The following is a 19,028-nucleotide window of genomic DNA, read 5'->3' as shown; positions in this document are numbered from 1 at the left end:
GGAGTTTGTTTCTTTGTAGTACTGTATTTCTATTTTAATTTCCCTAGAAAAGAACTGTTATTCCTAATTCCCATATTTTTGCCATATTTTTGATTTCAAAATTATAATAATTTGGAGGGAGGGGGTTTACATTCTCCATTTCAAAGAGAAGCTCCTGCCTTTCTCAGCAGACACCTGTCCTCCAAACTAAAATAGCAACTTTTTGTACTTTGTCCATATATAAGCCACACCTGATGATAAGTCGCACTTTGGCTTCGGACCAAAATTTTAGCCAGAATGGTGTGGCTTATAATCATGAAATTACTGTAGTCAAGAGATAACAGCTACAAATATCAGTGCAAGTCAGTGCAAAATCTCAATACATTTTCATCCAAAATCTGTAAGATATTAAATATACAAATTAAACTCAATCCACATTTAGCTTGCTGTTATAGCGTATACCTCATTTCAGAAGTTTTGTGGTTTTCTGTTTCTGCTAATGTACAGAACCAATCACACCCAGATTCTTCAAATACTAATTACAGAGCAGAGGTAAAAGGCTTTTATCCTGCTTTTAACTACTGATTTCTATTAGGACACTTCAATACCAGGAATTCAATACAGTTAGTATGCTTAGTCCACAGCGGTACAATTTCGTTTGTACCTGAATTCACTTAATTTATACAGAACTCTCCTAAGGTAGAAGGGAAAAGGTTATTTACACAGTGTATTCTGTAACACATGCAGATATCATTTGTTAATGTCACATTGCTTAAAAAAGGACAGTTAATGACTGCAAAAAGAGAAGAAATTTTTTTAAAGTTGGAAGAAATAATATCTTTCAAGTCCAAATCAACATACAAAGTTACCTGAACCTCAAACAATTGAAATTAGTACTAAACTATATAAAATAATGAATTATAATTAGCCTTCGCTGTAGTTTTGCAATTTGAAAAGAATTTTAAAACTTTCTTTTGAATATTAAAATATACATAGTATCTACATCGAAAAATATGTCTATATTGCATATATATTAAGTAGCAATGCTTAAGACTGCTGAAACAAACTAGAATGCAGTTTGAAAAAAAAGGGATAAGATGACAAGGAGCCTTTAACATAGGACAATAAAAATGTTAAGTCATCTTCCTCAACTAAAAAAAGATTCTTACTAGTTAATCAGAGTATTTGTCTGTAACCTTAAGCCTTCTCACAATAATAGCTACTTTGATAGCTCAAAGAGCACAAAAAATGTGTGAAGTTGTCAAGCTGGATCACTACTAGCTGTTGCCATCACTACCACAGCAAAATGCCACACTACTTCCAGCATCTCTCATTCCACAAAGTCAAAGGTCAGGAGATACTTATTCAAGTTACTGCAAGCACTTCACTTACACTTGTATGACCATTAGAGCCTTGGAAAGGATTCAGATCACCTACTAGCTCCTTCCTCAGCAGTTCTAAAATCTAGGCTGAACTCTCACAAAAGACTGGATGAAAACAGACATTTTTCTTAAATAGGTACAGCACCATATGGTTCTACTTTACACACCTTGATGACTAAGACTAACTGAAACTAAACCAACATTTAAAGAATTTGCAACACAGATGCACTTTCACACTTAGATTTGTTATGGAGATAAAAAGTAAAACATGGAAGCCAGAATATTTCTGCCAAAGCAGGCAAAGAGGAAAAGTAACTTCACAGGTCTGAGTCTGTTGCCTACATGCTGTGCCTGCTTTTGCCTATAGCAGGCATTTTTTGGGCATTACAATCCTTCTTGTAAAACATCTGCTACACCAAGAGTGTCTTCCTCTCAGACTAGTACTGGCTCTGCCATTTCCACATAAAAACTACAGTCTGCACTTGTTATCCTCTTATGCAGAAAACCAAAATCTGCCTATTTTGAAGGACACAGCTTTAAACATGAGTGAAAATTTAATTAAATACACAGCTATTGCTTATTACTTAAAAGGAATTTCATTCATTTAAGTAATTTGCAAATACAATTTTATTGCAGCATTAGTTCCATGATTTCAGACTGAATGCTTCCTGCAATCAACTTCTGCTGGAAAAGGAAGATAATTTCACTAAATTTAATAAGTGATTTATTCTTCCAGAACACTAGAAAGTTGTCACTAGTAATCTACATGCATTGTACTGCACAAAACCCAACGAATAATCAAGGAACAAACCCTGCCTAGAGCACATAGGATGATTCAGCTTTGAGCTTCAAAATCTTAGCTTTGTGACTGCCAGTTCTGTAGAGCAGAAGTTTAGTTTTAGGAAGCTTTACTATGGCTCCTTTCTGAAAAACCACACAGCTTCTACTATGGATTATTGTGAGTATTGATACATAAATTTCATGAAGAGCATTCACTTGCCATTTCAAGTTTTCCAGTTTCTCAATCGATTTTGCCTAACGAAAGAAGCTCAATTCCTCATTTATTACTACAGTAATACAAGCCTTGAACTTATTTTAACTTGCGCCCTCTAATACACCTTAAGAAACAGATAAAACCTGCCTGACAACCTACCTTAAAGAGACAGTCCAAATTGTCTCAAAAAGAAATAAAGGAAAAAAACACATCTCAAAATAATGACTTATGGAAAAAATCCCATCCTCCACATAAATCACATTTCACATCAGAATTTAAATGAATGCCATTTCCATTCAGTCAAGTCAAACTGTTACCTCAACTCCTGGCCCTATACAGATGGATGACAGAACTTTGATTTGTACAGAGAGACAAATTTCAAGTTATCTAAAAATTCTGATGTGATAAAATACTCCATTTTTAAGGTTTCATTTAAAAAAATATCCTTGTACTGTTGTTGTCCAAATATATTTAAACGAGCTGAAAGTCATTTCATGGCTCATGCAACTGTGAGTAGTTACTTACAGAACAGAACACTAACACAGCTTAGTATTTACCTTTCTTCCTATTGCTCCATTTTGTTTTTTTGGTGGGGGAGGTTCAAATATCCTTTGCTGTTGCTGTGGAGGAAGGGTGGAATACAATGGAATGATTTTTATGTCACCAACTTCAGGACCTAAGTCATCAATTTCACGTTTTATCCTCTTGCAGGCTTCATCAATCTCCTGCAAAACAAAAATACTGGTTAGAAGAGAACTCCATGAAAAAAAAGCATCTTTAGAGCGCTTATGACAATTAGATTAAGTATACACCCTGAAGAACAATTACAATAACTTCTACTTTAAAAAATAAAAAAAAAATCATTCAAGGTGCTTACTGAATCTGCAATCAAATTTCCACAATACTTCAAGATGTTTCAGCTTCCATACTCTAATGAACAGCCTAATTTGCATTCAACATCCTTTTTCTTTTAGTCGTGTTTCCTAATTAAATCTCTACAAATTGTACTAAAATTGAAATCTCTCACCCTGGAATATTAAACTGCACTCATGACCTTTTCAATTTTCACAATCTGAAGGAAATTGATGTGCAAGATATTTAAAATAAGCCAATTAAGCTTTAATGTCACGTATCACTAATGCAATTATATGGAAGATTTGCTTCATTGTACCTAATGAGAACAAACACCTTTACAGTATAAACATGGATATTCAAAACCAAACCTCTCAATACCAGGTTTCAGATCTTACTTTCAAATTAACTGAAATACCATTTAAGCTTAAGAAAAATCAGTGAAATACTCTGAAGATGACAGATGTTCTATGCTTTTTTTACCATAGTATTTTCTAGCCTATTTTCTGCTTACCATACAAAATAGTTCACCACAGTCCAGTTGTTCTAAGTCCATTTCATTTTAAACTACTACACTTCAGCCAGCTAGGTGACCAAAAATTATTCCAAGATCTAAGGAAAACCGGGGTGCACAGAAATTTAGGTTAATGAGTAACACCACTCATTATCTTCAACTTAAAAATCACAACAGAGCCTTCACTAGTGTAACTAAGAGACACACTGACCAACTATTGATCTTCTATCTGAACCACTGAGGGGAGAACACAGTTATGACAAAAAGCAACAGCAGGCAAAACAAAAAAAAATTACTACAACAGACTCTGAGAAAGAGGGGAGATCTCCCTTACCAATTCACTAGCCTGAAGCTGAAGTGATACATAAGACCCTAAAGCAAATATACGGAACTGGTAGTCTAAAAGCTCTGTAACATGATAGCTTTAACCTGTGATTTGAAAGGCAAAAGCAGTCTCCTTTTTAGAAATCATAAATTCAGGTAGATCTTCACCAAATCTGTCTCTTTCACTTGTTTTTAAAGAGGCATTTAAATTCTCAGCACAAATGCACCGAGTATGTTTAAATGAAGCACAGACAATAGTTGTTTTGTATTGATCAGTGTATACAATTAATGTAAGCATGACAAAAGAAAGGCTCTTTGATGTCCAAGAGCCCTTTTAAGAGTAAGCCTAATGCTGTCTAGTAATGCACTGCCAATTTAAGAGAATTGCAGGTATTTACCAAAACCGTGCACTTTGCCAACAAATCCAACACATATTCATAAAATGTAAGGGGTATACAGAAACTGAGCTGGAATGCCCACTAATGGCTTACTGTAAGAGAATTTTTTTTTTTTTTAAAACAGGTGCAAGTACCCTTTATTCTCCTGATAACCTCATTTCAAGTTCAGTGTTTTCCTCCCAGTGCAAAGGGAGTTAAATAGCTAATATAAACAAAACTACAGCACAGACTTTAATTCCTGATCTGAAGGTCACTACACCATTCACAGAATTCATGCAGATTATACTGTGCAATTGGGAAAGCTGCAATGCTGGATAGGCTACTTAGTCTTCAATAGTAATAACTGGAAGTTCCAGGACAGTTATATACTAAGAGAATGTAAAATACATGCAAGCAAGAAAAAACAAAAGCACTATACTCTTCAGGACATGTGTAGACAGCTACTGATCAACTTTCAGAATAGATAAAAGGATTCATTCTTCCTAGAGAGTTTACCAATGTAGGTTCAAAGTATCTCTAATCAGGACTCATGAGAACACTTCAAAAGAAAAATGCCATATTTCCAGAGGTAACTACGGACCTCTCATCACAAACTGCTTTAAGAAGGATGCAAAACACCAAGAGCCACTGTCACTCACATAAACACAGTAAAAGTGAATTCTTAAATAGTAGTATTTTTATTTTAAAAATGAAAGCGTTGTTTCCTTTTATTTACCACACTAACAGAAAATAGTGTATCTACTTCAGTAGATCATCTACTAGTAGATCTACTTCCCCACAAAAGTCCTCACAGTACCAATCCTGCCAGAGTCAAACATTTTGACAAAGCCCTCTGGCACAGGGTGTGACCCTTGGGGCTGTACTGTGCAGGGCCAGGAGTTGGACTTGGATGACACTAGTGGGTCCCTTCCAATTCAGGACATTCTATGATTCTACCTATCCAGAACCACACACAGATGATGACCAAAACTGGTATTCCCAAGGACATAACAGAAAAGGATTTTTGTGTAGTAGTAATAGTTTCAAAGTGTTAAGGATATTCTTGAGCATTCAAGATCTGTTTGCATCACATGAAGAGATTTAAATCCAGAAACATGAGACATAAAGGCACAGTCCTATCTTTAATCCTTTAAAGATTCAGCAAATCTAATTCTATTATCACTTAAAGTATGAAAGGCTTTTTAAAAACATACAAATCAACAATACACCTCTAAATATTTGTACACCATCTACTCCAAACAAATTCATTATAAAACACCTTAGTGGAAGGAAGATTATTGCAACAATCTGCGCAGAAGATGACACTTCTTCTCAGGCAGAACAACGAGAAGGTAGAGTATACTTGAATTGTATTTGGACTATGCCTGAAAAACTCAAAGTCCTGAACTACCACACTGACATAGAGGGTAAGGGGGTACAGGAAGCAGGAACAGACACAGGATCTAAGAACCCACACTTAGACCTACAATGCCCAGCGCATCAGCACAAGGACCTGCTTCACAGTTAAACAAAGAAGTCAACAGGCCTAACATACACAAAAAGCATGAGACTTCCTGAAGTTAAAACTGAGCCACAAAGAAGACTTCCTAGGACCACTATTTGAGAACTAGCTCTCAGTGAAATCATAGTCAATGAACTTTGTCCACTGATGCACTCGTTCTAAAAAGAGCTGACTACCAAAAGGTAAAAAGCAAGTAGATCACAACAAGAGGAAAGATTACACTAGCATTTGATCATTTTTCTCAGGCTGCAAGTGTCACAACACATCTGTACTTCACAAAGCTCAGTGATCAGACTTGTCCCAGACAGTCATCTCAAGTACTCTAAAGCTTCCAGAAGCTTCCTCTTGAATCCATCAGAATAAATTTACAATACACAGGCAATAGCTACAGTTAAGTTGCAACACTATGGAAAATACGGAAACTAAAATCAAGTGGCAGTTAAGAACCCCACAGTACTGCACTATGACCATTAACATGGAGTCCTCAACACTCTTCCACACCATCAGCACCTTAAGTGATTTTCCTTGGAAAAGTTTCAAAAAAAAACTACAAGCAGTAAAGAAAAATTTATTTTTTTCCTTTATATACTAGTGATCAGTGAGGTAACGGGGTGGTAGATATCTTTAACCAGGAAAAACAGTTACCTCAACATCCAAGTGACAGTCAGCAATTTTTATTTTGAACTTACAGCTAAGTAAAAACAGCTTAAAGGAAAAAAAAAGTTGCAATTGGGAAAACAATTTTATCAAGACTATCATTATTAAACCAAATTTAAGCTAATTGAAATGGTGTTCCTTCTGAAAAATCAGTGTGATTAAGACTGATTCTAGACAAAAACCTGAGTAAGTTGCTTTGTTTTCAAATAACTGGTGGACAACAGGTAATATTTAGAGTATCTTTCAAATTAGGTGAATTTAATTCAGGAGCTTAAGTAGCAGTAAGCAATTCTAAAACCCCCAAAAAACTTCAGGATTTAAACACCAACTTCCATTTCTAAAAGACCTAAATCTGTATGGGAATCAATGCTTGGCACTGTATTGTTTAGAAAGCAAAGCAAGACTAGGGTATACATTTACCCTTTAATTTATTAGTAACAGTAGTGCAGCCATCTGTATTTTCACAGAACAGCAGGTAGGTTACTTATGCCTCCTGAATCGGACAGGAATTTTATTCCTTAACTTACTTTTCCAAAGAAAAGGCAGGCTAATGCCTAATGCCTAAAAACAAAAACCCAAACCACCTGGATTCACTAACTTTTACTCTTCTCACTGAAGCTTTTTTTTTTTTTTTTTGTGTAGCTAGAAATGCAAAGATCCACCAGACCAGAAGGAAACTTTTGAATATGAAACCTATTAACAAAACAAATGAGTCCTGAACTCTCAGAATGCCAGGACTGAAACCAAGAGGACCATAAGTTTTCCCACAGCTTAATTTCAAGAGCACCACTTATAGGACTAATGTTAAATCTTCACCCCATCACCATCTTTGATTTGTATTAGTAAATACTAATCAGACAAAGTATGAACAGGACTTTGTTCACGCCCTGAACAAAGTACTAAGTAATATTTAGCAATACTCACTTTTTTCCTAAAAAAAAATGTAACTTACAAAAATCTTGTTACTAAAAATCTTCCAGGTATGACTTTTAAAGACTGTGCCAGTTCCTGGTTCCTCAGGTTGTGTGTCAAAACACATAGTAAAGAGAAACTTGGAAGTAAATGAACCACAAGCCAACACCTTATCAGTTGCCTCCAATAATACATTTCCATTGCTTTGTATCATCTCACTACTTCAATACCTAACATGCCCTAGCTCTGCATCAAAAACTAAGGATTTGAATGTATTATTAGCAGCTCCTCTAAAAGGAGCTGCATAAAATTAATCACACAAGAGACTGATTTTGCCTATCATGCACACTACTTTTTTCTGCTGTTGAAAATGAAGTCTTTATTACATGTTCAAGCTGAATGCTTTGTAGAAATTCCCTTCCATTTCTTTTCCTGATGGCATTTTTGCAGTCAAAGTAAGGTGCTCATACTGAAGATCATGAACAACAGAAAAATACTGCAGGAGCAATTGCACTTATTACTGAATTAGTGCACCACATCTTTAAGAAACAAGCTCATGATGAAAAAAAATACATGATTCTTACTAGTTCCATTACAAGTTCCATTCAATGGTAGGCAAAAAAAAAAAAAATCCCAAAACCCACAAACATAAAAAGAAACCCAGAGTGACAGGCAGCAATGCAGTTCACAGAATCACAAAACAAGAGGTTTCAAGGAACCTTGAGGATCATCAAATCAAATTTTTCTTGTCATAAACAATCTAGGCAAGATGGCCCAACAACCTGTCCAGCTGAATCCTGTATGTCCAATATTGTGGAATCAACAACTTCCCTGGGAGTTTATTCCAATGGTTGATTATTCTCATAGCGAAAAATTTTCCTCTCACGGCTTATCACAATCTCATCAGGATTAACTTCCATCTATTACCCCTCATCTTTTCATGTGGTTCCTTGTAAAAAGGGTGTCTCCATGCACCTTATAGTCACCTGTTAAACACTGGCTCATGATATCTACACTGAGCCTTCTTTTCTCAAGGCTGAACAAACCCAGTCCCCTCAGGATTTCCCACTCCTTTGAATACATTTGTGGCATCCAGTTACTGAGTTACCTGGCTCTTACAAATCTATGAACCCTTGCCTTCTGTTTGTGTGCAAGACTCATCTGTGCTGCCATGGAGAAGGTACAGTGAAATTACACTGATATTTAACAGCAGTTGCTGAATGATGGACCACAAGTTACTTTAAGCCAAAGTACAATAATTTCACGACTATAATGCGCAGCCTTTTGACTTAAATTTTTTCCCGAACCTGGAAGTGCGCCTTATAGTCCGGTGCGCCTTCTGGTCATGAAATTACTGTAATTTCAGTGCCAGCATCACTCTAACAGGCCAGAGTGGTCTATGCAAACAGTCAGTGAACTTGCTGGCCAGGTTCCACACAATCATAAGATCTAAGCTGTATTTCACCTTTACCAAAACGCTTTCTACAAAAAGATGGTGACTAGTGATGTCATTTAAGCACATTCAATGGGACAATTTGAGCACTTGGCATGCAAAATACAGTTCAATTATTTCGTAAACAAATTCCTTGGGAACATTATTGCAAAACCCCTTTCTTCAGTTGACCCTGTATTTGGTACACTTAAAGAATCTCATGGGATGAGCAAAAGTTCAAGACTGCTCCAGTTAAAACATACTTTAAATTCTTTTAAACAGGAGATGACAGACCTATCTACAGAAGATCAGCTGCTACACTATACAGATTTAGCTTCATCTTAGATACATGGCTCAAATAGGCATAACTCCTAAAGTCCAAAGGAAACTAATGCCGAAAAACTGTAAGGCAATTTCACCTTGCATAAAAGGAATATGGGGCAAAGAAAACAAATGCATAAATAAGTCCCTTGCAAAAAAGAAATATTTGGCAGAAACATTAACCTGTGGCCTTTTGAGTTCCATCACATGCAGGGCACAACTAGTCACATCTGGATTTGATGGCATGAACCTTTCTATACAAGAAACATAGTCTTTGTCCTCAAAACCTGCAAAGAGCTTCCTTAATTTATCTTTCTTCTCCTAGAAATGAAAGCAGACTGCTACAAGCTAAATGACAAAACAGCAGTAAAAAGAACCAGCACCAAGAGTGCTACCACTTCAGACCTCTAAATACAAGCTGATCAAAACTAAACTTTGCAAAATTACGCAGAGACAAAAAAAGTAATACATGGGAAAGGCCAACACTTGACCATAACTAAGTCAAAACTGAAATTGACTTGGCATAATTCCCATATTCAGGATCTCTTTGACCTGATTTATTTCTAATATTTAATACTGGCATCTTCTCAAATGAGAGCAAAATACCTTCTTCCTCTCAGCATTTAAACAAAATTAGTATTACTGCTCTTCTTTCAGTTCATGCTGCCCAACTTCCCTAATACTTCCTATCTGAATCTAAACAGGACAACTTCTGTTCACTTTACCCCAGTACCCAGACTTACCACTCTTAACTTCACCCAACCACTATCACTGACACCAAGAGAGTTGCCAATTCTTACTTCCATTTCCACAGAAGAAAGTCTGTTTTCTTTCAACTCAAGTTTAACCAGTCTCACTGTGATGAAAATATTGTGCCTTTAAAATAAACCCTCATTTACCAAACTGTCTATCAAAACATCAAAAACATTTTGTAACTCTTTTCTAAACCATCAGTTTTACCAGTATCACATTAAGCTCTTCTAGAATACTGAACTTCACAGCAACAGTTCTACATATATTTATCTACAATCAAGAACAGCGCTGATCTGTATTTCACATCTCCAGATCCAGTTGGAATTCTTCCTCATGAACCTGAAATGATACCTTTGGTTTTAAAAAAAAAAAAGTGACAGAGAACACAACTGGCATTTGCAAATGCCCATGTTACCAGAACACGTAAGACAGATCTATACAGTTTTTGTGTCATTATTGCTGTCTTTTCCTCACAAATTTCATCTCTAAGTATGTTACACCTACTCTCAGCTTACTGATCTTAATGGAGTGTAAAATCTAGTATTATTTTAGAAGAAGTCCAGTAGAAAATAAACCAGCTGCCTCTCAGATCTGCAGGCTTAAAAAATGTGTATCTACACAACTAGACTACCAACTCGTTCTTAGTCTTTGAGATTACAGAGTTTGACAACACCTATTGTCTAAGAAAGACATGCTGACTGAAATGTAATTATGCTTTTCCCTTGCGAAACAAAATCCCTCTCAGTTTCCAATTTTGCCTGCGACTGATGACAGGTAACCTAGCTTACAGCTGTAGAGGGTTGATGCTGGCTGGATTGTCAGACACCCACCAAAGCCTCTCTATCACTCCCCTCCGCAGCTGGACAGGGGAGAGAAAACATAAGGATTCATGAGCTGAGATAAGGACAGAGAGAGATCACTCATCAAATACCACCTTGGGCAGAATAGGTTCAGATTAGAGATATTAACTGAATTTATTACTAACAAAATCAGAGTATGATAACAAAAAGTAAAGTAAAACCTTAAGAACACCTTCCCCCCCCACCCCTCTCTCCTTCCCAGCTCTACCTCCTACCCCAGCAGCACAGGGAGACAGAAAATTGGGGTTATGGTCAGTTCATCTCGCTATTTATATTGCTTCTCAGGAAGAGGAGTCCTTCTCCTGCTCCAGCACAAGATCCTCCCCATGGGAGACAGTTCTCTGCAAACTTCTCTGGCATGAGCCCATCTTGTGAGCAACAGATCTCTGCAAGCTGCTGCAGCATGGATCACTCTTCCACAGGCTGCAGACCTTCAAGGACAGACTGCTCCAGAGGGGGCTCTGTTCAGGGGCCCTCGACATGACAGCCTCCTATCAGGCCTCCACCTGCTCCAGCACGGGTGTCCTCCACAGGCTGCAGGTGGATTCTGCATCCTCACAGATCTCCACGGGCTGCAGGGGCACAGCTGCTTCACCACAGGCCGCACCACCAGCTCTAGGGGAATCCCAGCAATGGTGCCTGCAGCACCTCCTTCTGCATTGACCTTGGTGCCTGTAGAGCTGTTCCTCTCGTATGTCCTCACCCTGCTCTTCTCTAACTGCAATTACAACTACTAAGTAATTTGTTTTTTTCTTCTTAAACGTTATCACAGAGGCATAACCACCGTTGGCTCAGCCTTGCCCAGTGGCACATCCATCTTTGGAGCTGCCAAGGATTGACTCTGCTGGACATGGATGAAGCTTCTAGCAGCTCCTCAAAGAAGCCACCCTGCTACCAAAGCTCGGCCATGCAAACCCAATACACCAGGCTATACATTTTTTTGAATATTAGCATTAAATATGAACACTATTCCCATGTTCTGAAACTCGCTTCATATACTGGGTGGTTGTTTGTTTTAAAAATCCTTACAAAGCCTGTAGGACAAGTCCTGTTTCAAAATGTTCACTCCTAGTAAATTTTGCTTTTAAATATCCTCTTTTGCTATTAATGGACTTAAAAGTAGCTCATACAATGTAATCTTATACTTCTGCTCCTTTCAGGATTCAGGAAGAAAATTTTTACTGAACACACTTCTGCACCACTAACAACAATTTTATCATCATACTGTAACAGGCTAATACAATTAAGATTCCTTTAGTTTCCAAACACATTTAAGCTTCTTTTAATTTTCTGGGCATGACAACACAGAATCTTCCTCGCTATCTCCTAGTTTCATCATCTTCTCTGTGTCTTAACTAATTTGAACTAATTAACTGCTATCCATCTTAATTCCCATGTGAAATTACTTCAAATTCATTTGGATGAGAAGATAGTAGCCAATAAGGGACCCCATTCTAACACAGACCACTGCAATCACACCTCATTTTTAGCATCTTATTGAACAAGTCACATTAGCACTGCTTCAGCTAAAGCATGTTCCCTTTCCATAATTTCATTTAACTTTGCATATGCACCTTTCTGACAAAAACAAATAATCTTGCACCCTGTTCATACTGTTTTGAAGAATCCAAAAGAACTACAATGCATTTCTGCCTAGCATGCACCAATTTTAACCTAGCCACTAAGCCTAGTGAACCTGAAACAAACAGAGGCAATGGTACCTAGAGAGCTCCCTTTCCCATTCCTGAGCATACAGCAGGTCACACTACTTTAGATTCAACAGTGATACACATAGAGACTCTATTGTGATGCTCAACAGAGGCTCCAAAATGACATTCATCAAAAGGGTTAAAGTACTTCCAAGCTTCTCTAAAGAAGCTAAACCAGACTTGAATTTCATGCTAACCACCCAAACTAAGACTAGCTCCAGGTAGTCAACTCCAGTGCCCCTGAGCAGTACCTTCAGCTGACACATGGGTTGGAGAACTCTAGACTCCAAAGCAGAGGATGCTGGCTTACCAATGCATGCTTTAAACTGATACAATAATCACAGTAAAATACTATGTTAGATGTTTTTATGCTTAATTACATGAATACATTTATGAGCATGTACTGTGTGCAGAATTTTATTCAGAATTTGCTTATAATACATTATGTCCTGCAAATCAATCCAGTGAAAAATCAAAGAACCTGTTCATACAAAGGAACAGAGAACATCTGTAGCACTGTTGGGTCTGCAGTCTAGAGCCAAAGGAAGACACTCATCCCACGCCCTGCAGTGATTGTTTTAACAGGTTATTCAGAGTAATACATAGCACCTGATGTAGTGAGCACTTAATTCATAAATCAGAAGGCCATTTATTTGTGCTTCGTGAAAGGTTGAAGACAAGCCTGATTTAGCATCTTGCAAAGAAAATAAAATCTGCTGAAACAGCAGGACAGCAGCATTCCTTTCTCTTGTCACCAATTTTCACCCTTCTGCAACAGCTGTTTCACTAATTCACACATTTAAGTAACCCAACTAGCCTGAACTACAACTTCAAACCAAAACCAAGCAGCTAGGTTTCAAAGTCACTATCACTGAAAGTATTTCTTCCTACATGTACTTTAACTTACAGCAATACTCCAATCAAAGAAGGACAAATGTAAAAGTCAGAATATTTGCTTTTGTAGTGACAATTGTTGCTTTGGTTTATAAGGGAGATGACCTGTCAGAAGACACTTAATCAAATGTCTTAAAACTCAAAAACTCATGTAAGAGGCAACATCTTTGACTGGCAAGTCTACTGAAGAAGCCTGGGTACCTTTAGCATCACAAGTTACTTGTACCACTTTCCCCTCTTGGCACGGTTAAGGTTGTGCTTGGAAGAAAGACACTGAATTGTTCCACATCCCTTGAAAGGCAGTTCTTTAATAGTAATTGCAAGAAGGAGTTGAAAAACGTTTTTTGCTAGCAGCACTTCTTCCCACTAAAAAACACATTTAGGATGACTTATTCCAGCAAACTTTCGAAACGCCTACAGGTTTTTATCCTCTCCTCCATCTCAGTTTACCAATATGGACACTCAAAAGAGCTTCAAAGAAAGACTAGGACCAAAATAACACCCCAGATTATTTCAAGTGAAGTATTTAAAATTTCCAGAAAATTCTTATTTCCTGATGTAGTTTAGCTTAAGTGCTTGTATACAATCCTCTTTTGGAGGGCACAGAGTCTATTTCTGAGACATAACTCCCTGAATTTATGGCACATCAAGTCTACAGCCTAATACTCCGAGTTAATAATGAAAACCCCAAAACCTGAACATTCTTACTAAAATGACTGGCTACGTAGCAAAAGCAAATGGTCGTTCTACAGTTAAGCTGTACAACACACGTACAGAAGTGCAAAGAAATAGCTTTTCAACAAAAACCAAGGATGCTTTCAGGTACCAGATCTTTGGGGCTCCCATCAACACAAACCTAGGGTTCATTCTCTGGGTTTCTCTTTTTGAAGTACTTGAGTTGCTGAGAATTTTCATTTCAGAAAGGCCTTGCACAGCATTTACAATACAGATATGTACAATGCCAAAGGACCTAAAGTGTATGGCAGATAAATCTCAGAACACCCAAATAATAAATCAGGAAAGGAAACCAAGTGTTTTAGTTTACCTAAGTGTTTAAGTTTACATCACTTAAAGCAGTTTCTGTATAGAACAATGAATAGAAAACAGAAGAAAGTACCTCTTGTCCAGTAAGAAAGAGTAAGAGATCTCCTTCTTCTTCTTCACACATGTGAATTTGTATCACTGTTCGAATGGCAGCCTCAAGGTAGTCCCTTTCGGGTTCTGGAGTATAGAATATCTCCACAGGATGGGTGCGACCCGGGATAGTTAGAAGAGGACAGTTATCAAAATAGATCTGAAACTTGCCAGCATCTAAAGTAGCACTCATAACTATGACCTGTAGATTGGGAGGACAAAAAGTTACTCAACATTTAGAAGAGCTTGTGACATGCATGCAATATGTAATTTTAAGAAAGTAAATTGCTGACTGCCATATAAGAATGCTTTTATTACCTGAACACAGCACCCTTGTTATAAAGGTTCAAAAACAATCCAAGTCCAATATGTAAGGTTAAGTTACAATTACATTGTTTCTAAGAACTTCCTCAATACAAAACACATTCACAATTTCCTAGGGTTAGCCTTCCAATATAGATTGCCACAGATCAAAAAACTATTATAAAAATCAGCTAAGTACACAGATACTTTATCCAGATACTTTTTTGCAACTAGAACAGAGATGCTGTTGGACTTCATCATTACTGACCTTCAAATCAGACCTCTGTCTTACAACTTCCTTCAGAACTCCCATCAAGATATCTGTAGCCAGTGTTCTCTCATGGGCCTCATCAAGAATTATAACGCCATAGCGCTCCAGCAAAGGATCATTCATGGCTTCACGAAGTAACATACCATCAGTCATATACCTGAACAAATTCCAACATACATTCTGTTTAGTACGTTTGATGCAAAATCCTCATCTATGTTCATTAGGATGCTTGAACTAAGTTTTTAATCAACTTTTTAAAAGTAGAAACATTAGCAAACTACTTCCAACAGTGTAACAAGCCCAGTTGAAATTTTCAAGTAGAAATATAGTATAAATGGAATCTGGGATTACGGGGGGAAAGCTTAAAAAGGAATAGGCGAGGCAAAACAAGGTTTAGTAACATTTACAATAGTTTGTAGACTCTTACTGGCAGACTTCCACACCTAAGCTACAGACAGGAAAAGAAAGGGGAAAACATCCTCTAAAATCCAAGATACACTGTTTCTGAAATTGTTCTTTTCTGTCCGCAGATCTGTTCACTTCTTGCTTTTCTGCTACTTTAACATTTCCTTTTCCACATTAACTTTATGCCCAGCTCTTCAAATACTTCTACAACCAAAGAGAAGACATCTTTTGATAGAAAAGCATTAATCTTTGAACCACACTGGTGTTTTTAACAGAGCATTCTGAATGTAATTTGCAAATGACATATTAAATACACCTGGCTCCTGGCAGCACAAGAATCTATAGCAGCTGACAAGCAAAACACTCCTGACTATGTGTTCCAGAGCTAGGTATAGGCCAGTTTTGAATCTTTGGGAAGTTCTCTTTACTGAAATAAGCTACTCAAGTTTACCAGATGTACTCTGAGTAGAAGACACCACACATAAAACATCAGGTGAATGCATGTTGAAGGGCTTTATTATGAATAGCACCTTAATACTAAAATACTTATTCAGATCACCTTCTTTATGGCTCATTTAAAATTAATATTTATAGGGTGCAGTGACTTCAAGAGGAAGGAATCATTTCCAACTCTATTCATGCCTCACATCTCAGGTTTCTCTCAGTCACGCTACAGCTCCCATGTCTCTTCCCCACTCAGACACAAAGCACCAATCCAGAGTCACTCCCTTATTATTCCTTTCATAACTTTGCTCACATCTTTCATTACCCTGTGATTCCCCCACTTCCAAGTATGCTGTTATACCTTTACCTGACAGCTGCCACACTTACTTCAGAATGGTTTTCGCGCTACTGCAATCTTCAAAGCGAATGGAGTAGCCAACCTCCTGGCCCAGCATAACATCCATCTCATCAGCAACGCGCTGCGCCACGCTCATCGCAGCCACTCGCCGGGGCTGGGTACACGCCACTCCCCTCTTCGGGCCAGGTAACGAGCGCATGTAGTCAACACACCACTGAGGGATCTGTCAAGAATAAAATTCAGTGATAAACACACTCCAGGTGGTCATACAGAATCTGCAATCTCTGTATTGAACCTAAAGTTAGAATTCCACAGAGATGTCAATTGCATGCACAAAAATATCCATAGCAGGAGAGCAAATACACTTGTTGTATCACTAAATAAAGCACACTCTTGTTAAGCAGAGACATAATTATCTTTGAAGCTATCAAGGAAATACATAGGTTCACAGTACATTTCAGCCCTGTTGGATCAATACCTTTTACAGGTACTTAGCAGCAGCCAACATGTTCCAAGGGCAACCAAAATTAAAGCTACCACACTCAAAACTTGAGATCAGTACCCAAGAAATGCAACAAATAAAATGAACAGATAATTATGATCATTAGGTTTATTACTTTGAAAATTTCATCAACCAGATAGAAAACCCCTATGCATTCCTTCTTGTATTAGCACTCGTTTTATTCAGAATTCCTATGGTCAGCAACAGTTTGATGAAGATATATTATTCTCCACACGCTCCCAGTGGGACACTTCATGAGGAGACATCTCCAGGCCTAACTAGTTCCAAGCCTAGACCAAAAAATCTCACTTGTTGTTAGTAATTACTTTCCAAGTATTAAAACCACAAAGAAAAAAAGAAAACACATCCTTTATATATTGCAGCAATGAGCAGTAAGAGAGAAAGCATAACTGAAACCAGGAAAATGTTGACAGAAAAAATCCCTATACCATCATCAAAACCCCTGATTTCCTTATAAAAAAAGGTAATTTTATCAGTATCAAAAGCGGGAGGAATGGCTTTAGTTAGCCTCATTTAATTGCAAGAACTTTCTCAATTAAGAACTTAACTTCCATAAACACGAGGAGGTAATGACTACACAGAGTGTACCTGTACTATTAGAAAAGAAAGGGAGAGATGCAGAAATACAGCTGGGAGAGCAGGGCTCAAAGCACTGCTCAACTCATGACTGAAGTGGATGTACTGAGTTTGGTAGGCCACAAGCCCTAGCAAGCCAAGGCAGAACTCTGAATGGGGAAGTGAAAGGTGTGCTTGGTGTGCTTTGTCAAAGACAAATGATGCAAGACTGTACGTGCCTATGCTGGTCTGTACAGGTCTGTGCAGAGGCTCTGTACAGAGTTCTGATTATGTAATGTTACTTTGAAACATCAGTTGTGTGATTGTGCTATTTTTAGCTATAGTTGGAAAGGTGTATATATTGATGTGTGAAATCAATAAATCGGCTTCATGTTTGCATCAAACGGGGATTCCATCTCTTTGTTGATCGCAGTGAGGAATGCACAGCAAGAGACAGAAGAGCACTGCTCTTTCTGGCTTTTTTGAGCCTCTCCAACTTACTGAAAACTTCCTCAGTTAAAAGTTACATGGTAGGATTCTCTGAATTTTCATTATTTGAGAACCTGTATCAGTTCTCCTGCACACTGTAAAGGACACGGACTAAGCAACACCTTGCTTCTGGACTTCATCAAGAAGTCCTGCTAAAGATGTGGCACCCATGTTACATCAATATGCAAAGGATATGCCACTCTACCACTCTCTTCACCAAAGTGAAATTATTATACCAGAAGCACATATGACACCAGACTTAAAAGAGTAAACACTGCAATTACAACAAGTAATTATCCCTTCCTAAGAGAAATCTGGCACACCCATTCCACCACTAAGCCTGTTTCTAGCACATTCAGAAAAACCAGTTAACTTCGAAGCTTAAACTTAAACTACAAACTAAGCCACTGTAAATACTAAGGAACCAAAAATTAATGCCTTGGCTTCCAATATACAGTAATTTCACAATTGTAAGCCGCACTTCCGGGTGCCAGCAACTTTTCATTCTTCGTCCATATATAAGCTGCACCTGATTATAAGCCGTACATTACAATACAGAGTGTGATAAAAGGTATCTATTCTATCACCATCTGTTGAGGGTGGGGGCAGTGATCCTTATCTCAATGGGAGATATTCTGCTAATGAGCCATTCATTGAAACACCGGAGGAAAACCGGATTTCTCCACATCACCACTGGACCTCCAGAGGGAAACTGCACCTTCTGCAGGAGCACTGCTCCAACTGAATCACATCTGTCACTGCAAGAGGATGCAGCCACCATTTAATGGGACTGCTACCAACACCCTGCCTGACGGGGTGTCAGGTTGTACTCTGACTTTGTCAGGGTTTGGAGTTTGTTTCTTTGTAGTACTGCATTTCTATTTTAATTTCCCTAGAAAAGAACTGTTATTCCTAATTCCCATATTTTTGCCATATTTTTGATTTCAAAATTATAATAATTTGGAGGGAGAGGGTTTACATTCTCCGTTTCAAAGAGAAGCTCCTGCCTTTCTCAGCAGACACCTGTCCTCCAAACTAAAACAGCAACTTCTCACTCTTTGTCC

At 37.8% G+C, this 19,028-nt stretch overlaps 1 protein-coding gene across 1 annotated transcript in view; it reads right to left on the bottom strand.

Annotated features, from left to right (window-relative positions):
* The window catches only part of DHX15 (DEAH-box helicase 15), a 47,381-nt gene that overhangs the window by 21,137 nt on the left and 7,216 nt on the right, over window positions 1–19,028 (bottom strand). The window contains exons 3-6 of the mRNA XM_033059569.2: window positions 16,427–16,620; window positions 15,188–15,347; window positions 14,600–14,818; window positions 2,913–3,080 (exon numbers count right to left, since the gene is read on the bottom strand). Coding sequence (XP_032915460.1) covers window positions 2,913–3,080; window positions 14,600–14,818; window positions 15,188–15,347; window positions 16,427–16,620 — 741 coding nt within the window. The remainder of the gene's footprint in view (window positions 1–2,912; window positions 3,081–14,599; window positions 14,819–15,187; window positions 15,348–16,426; window positions 16,621–19,028) is intronic.

The sequence above is a fragment of the Catharus ustulatus genome, chromosome 5, assembly GCF_009819885.2.
Source record: "Catharus ustulatus isolate bCatUst1 chromosome 5, bCatUst1.pri.v2, whole genome shotgun sequence".
In the NCBI taxonomy this organism is placed as follows: Eukaryota; Metazoa; Chordata; class Aves; order Passeriformes; family Turdidae; genus Catharus; species Catharus ustulatus.
The sequence above is the reverse complement of the archived record's forward strand: the minus strand, read 5'-3'. Positions and strand labels throughout refer to the sequence as shown.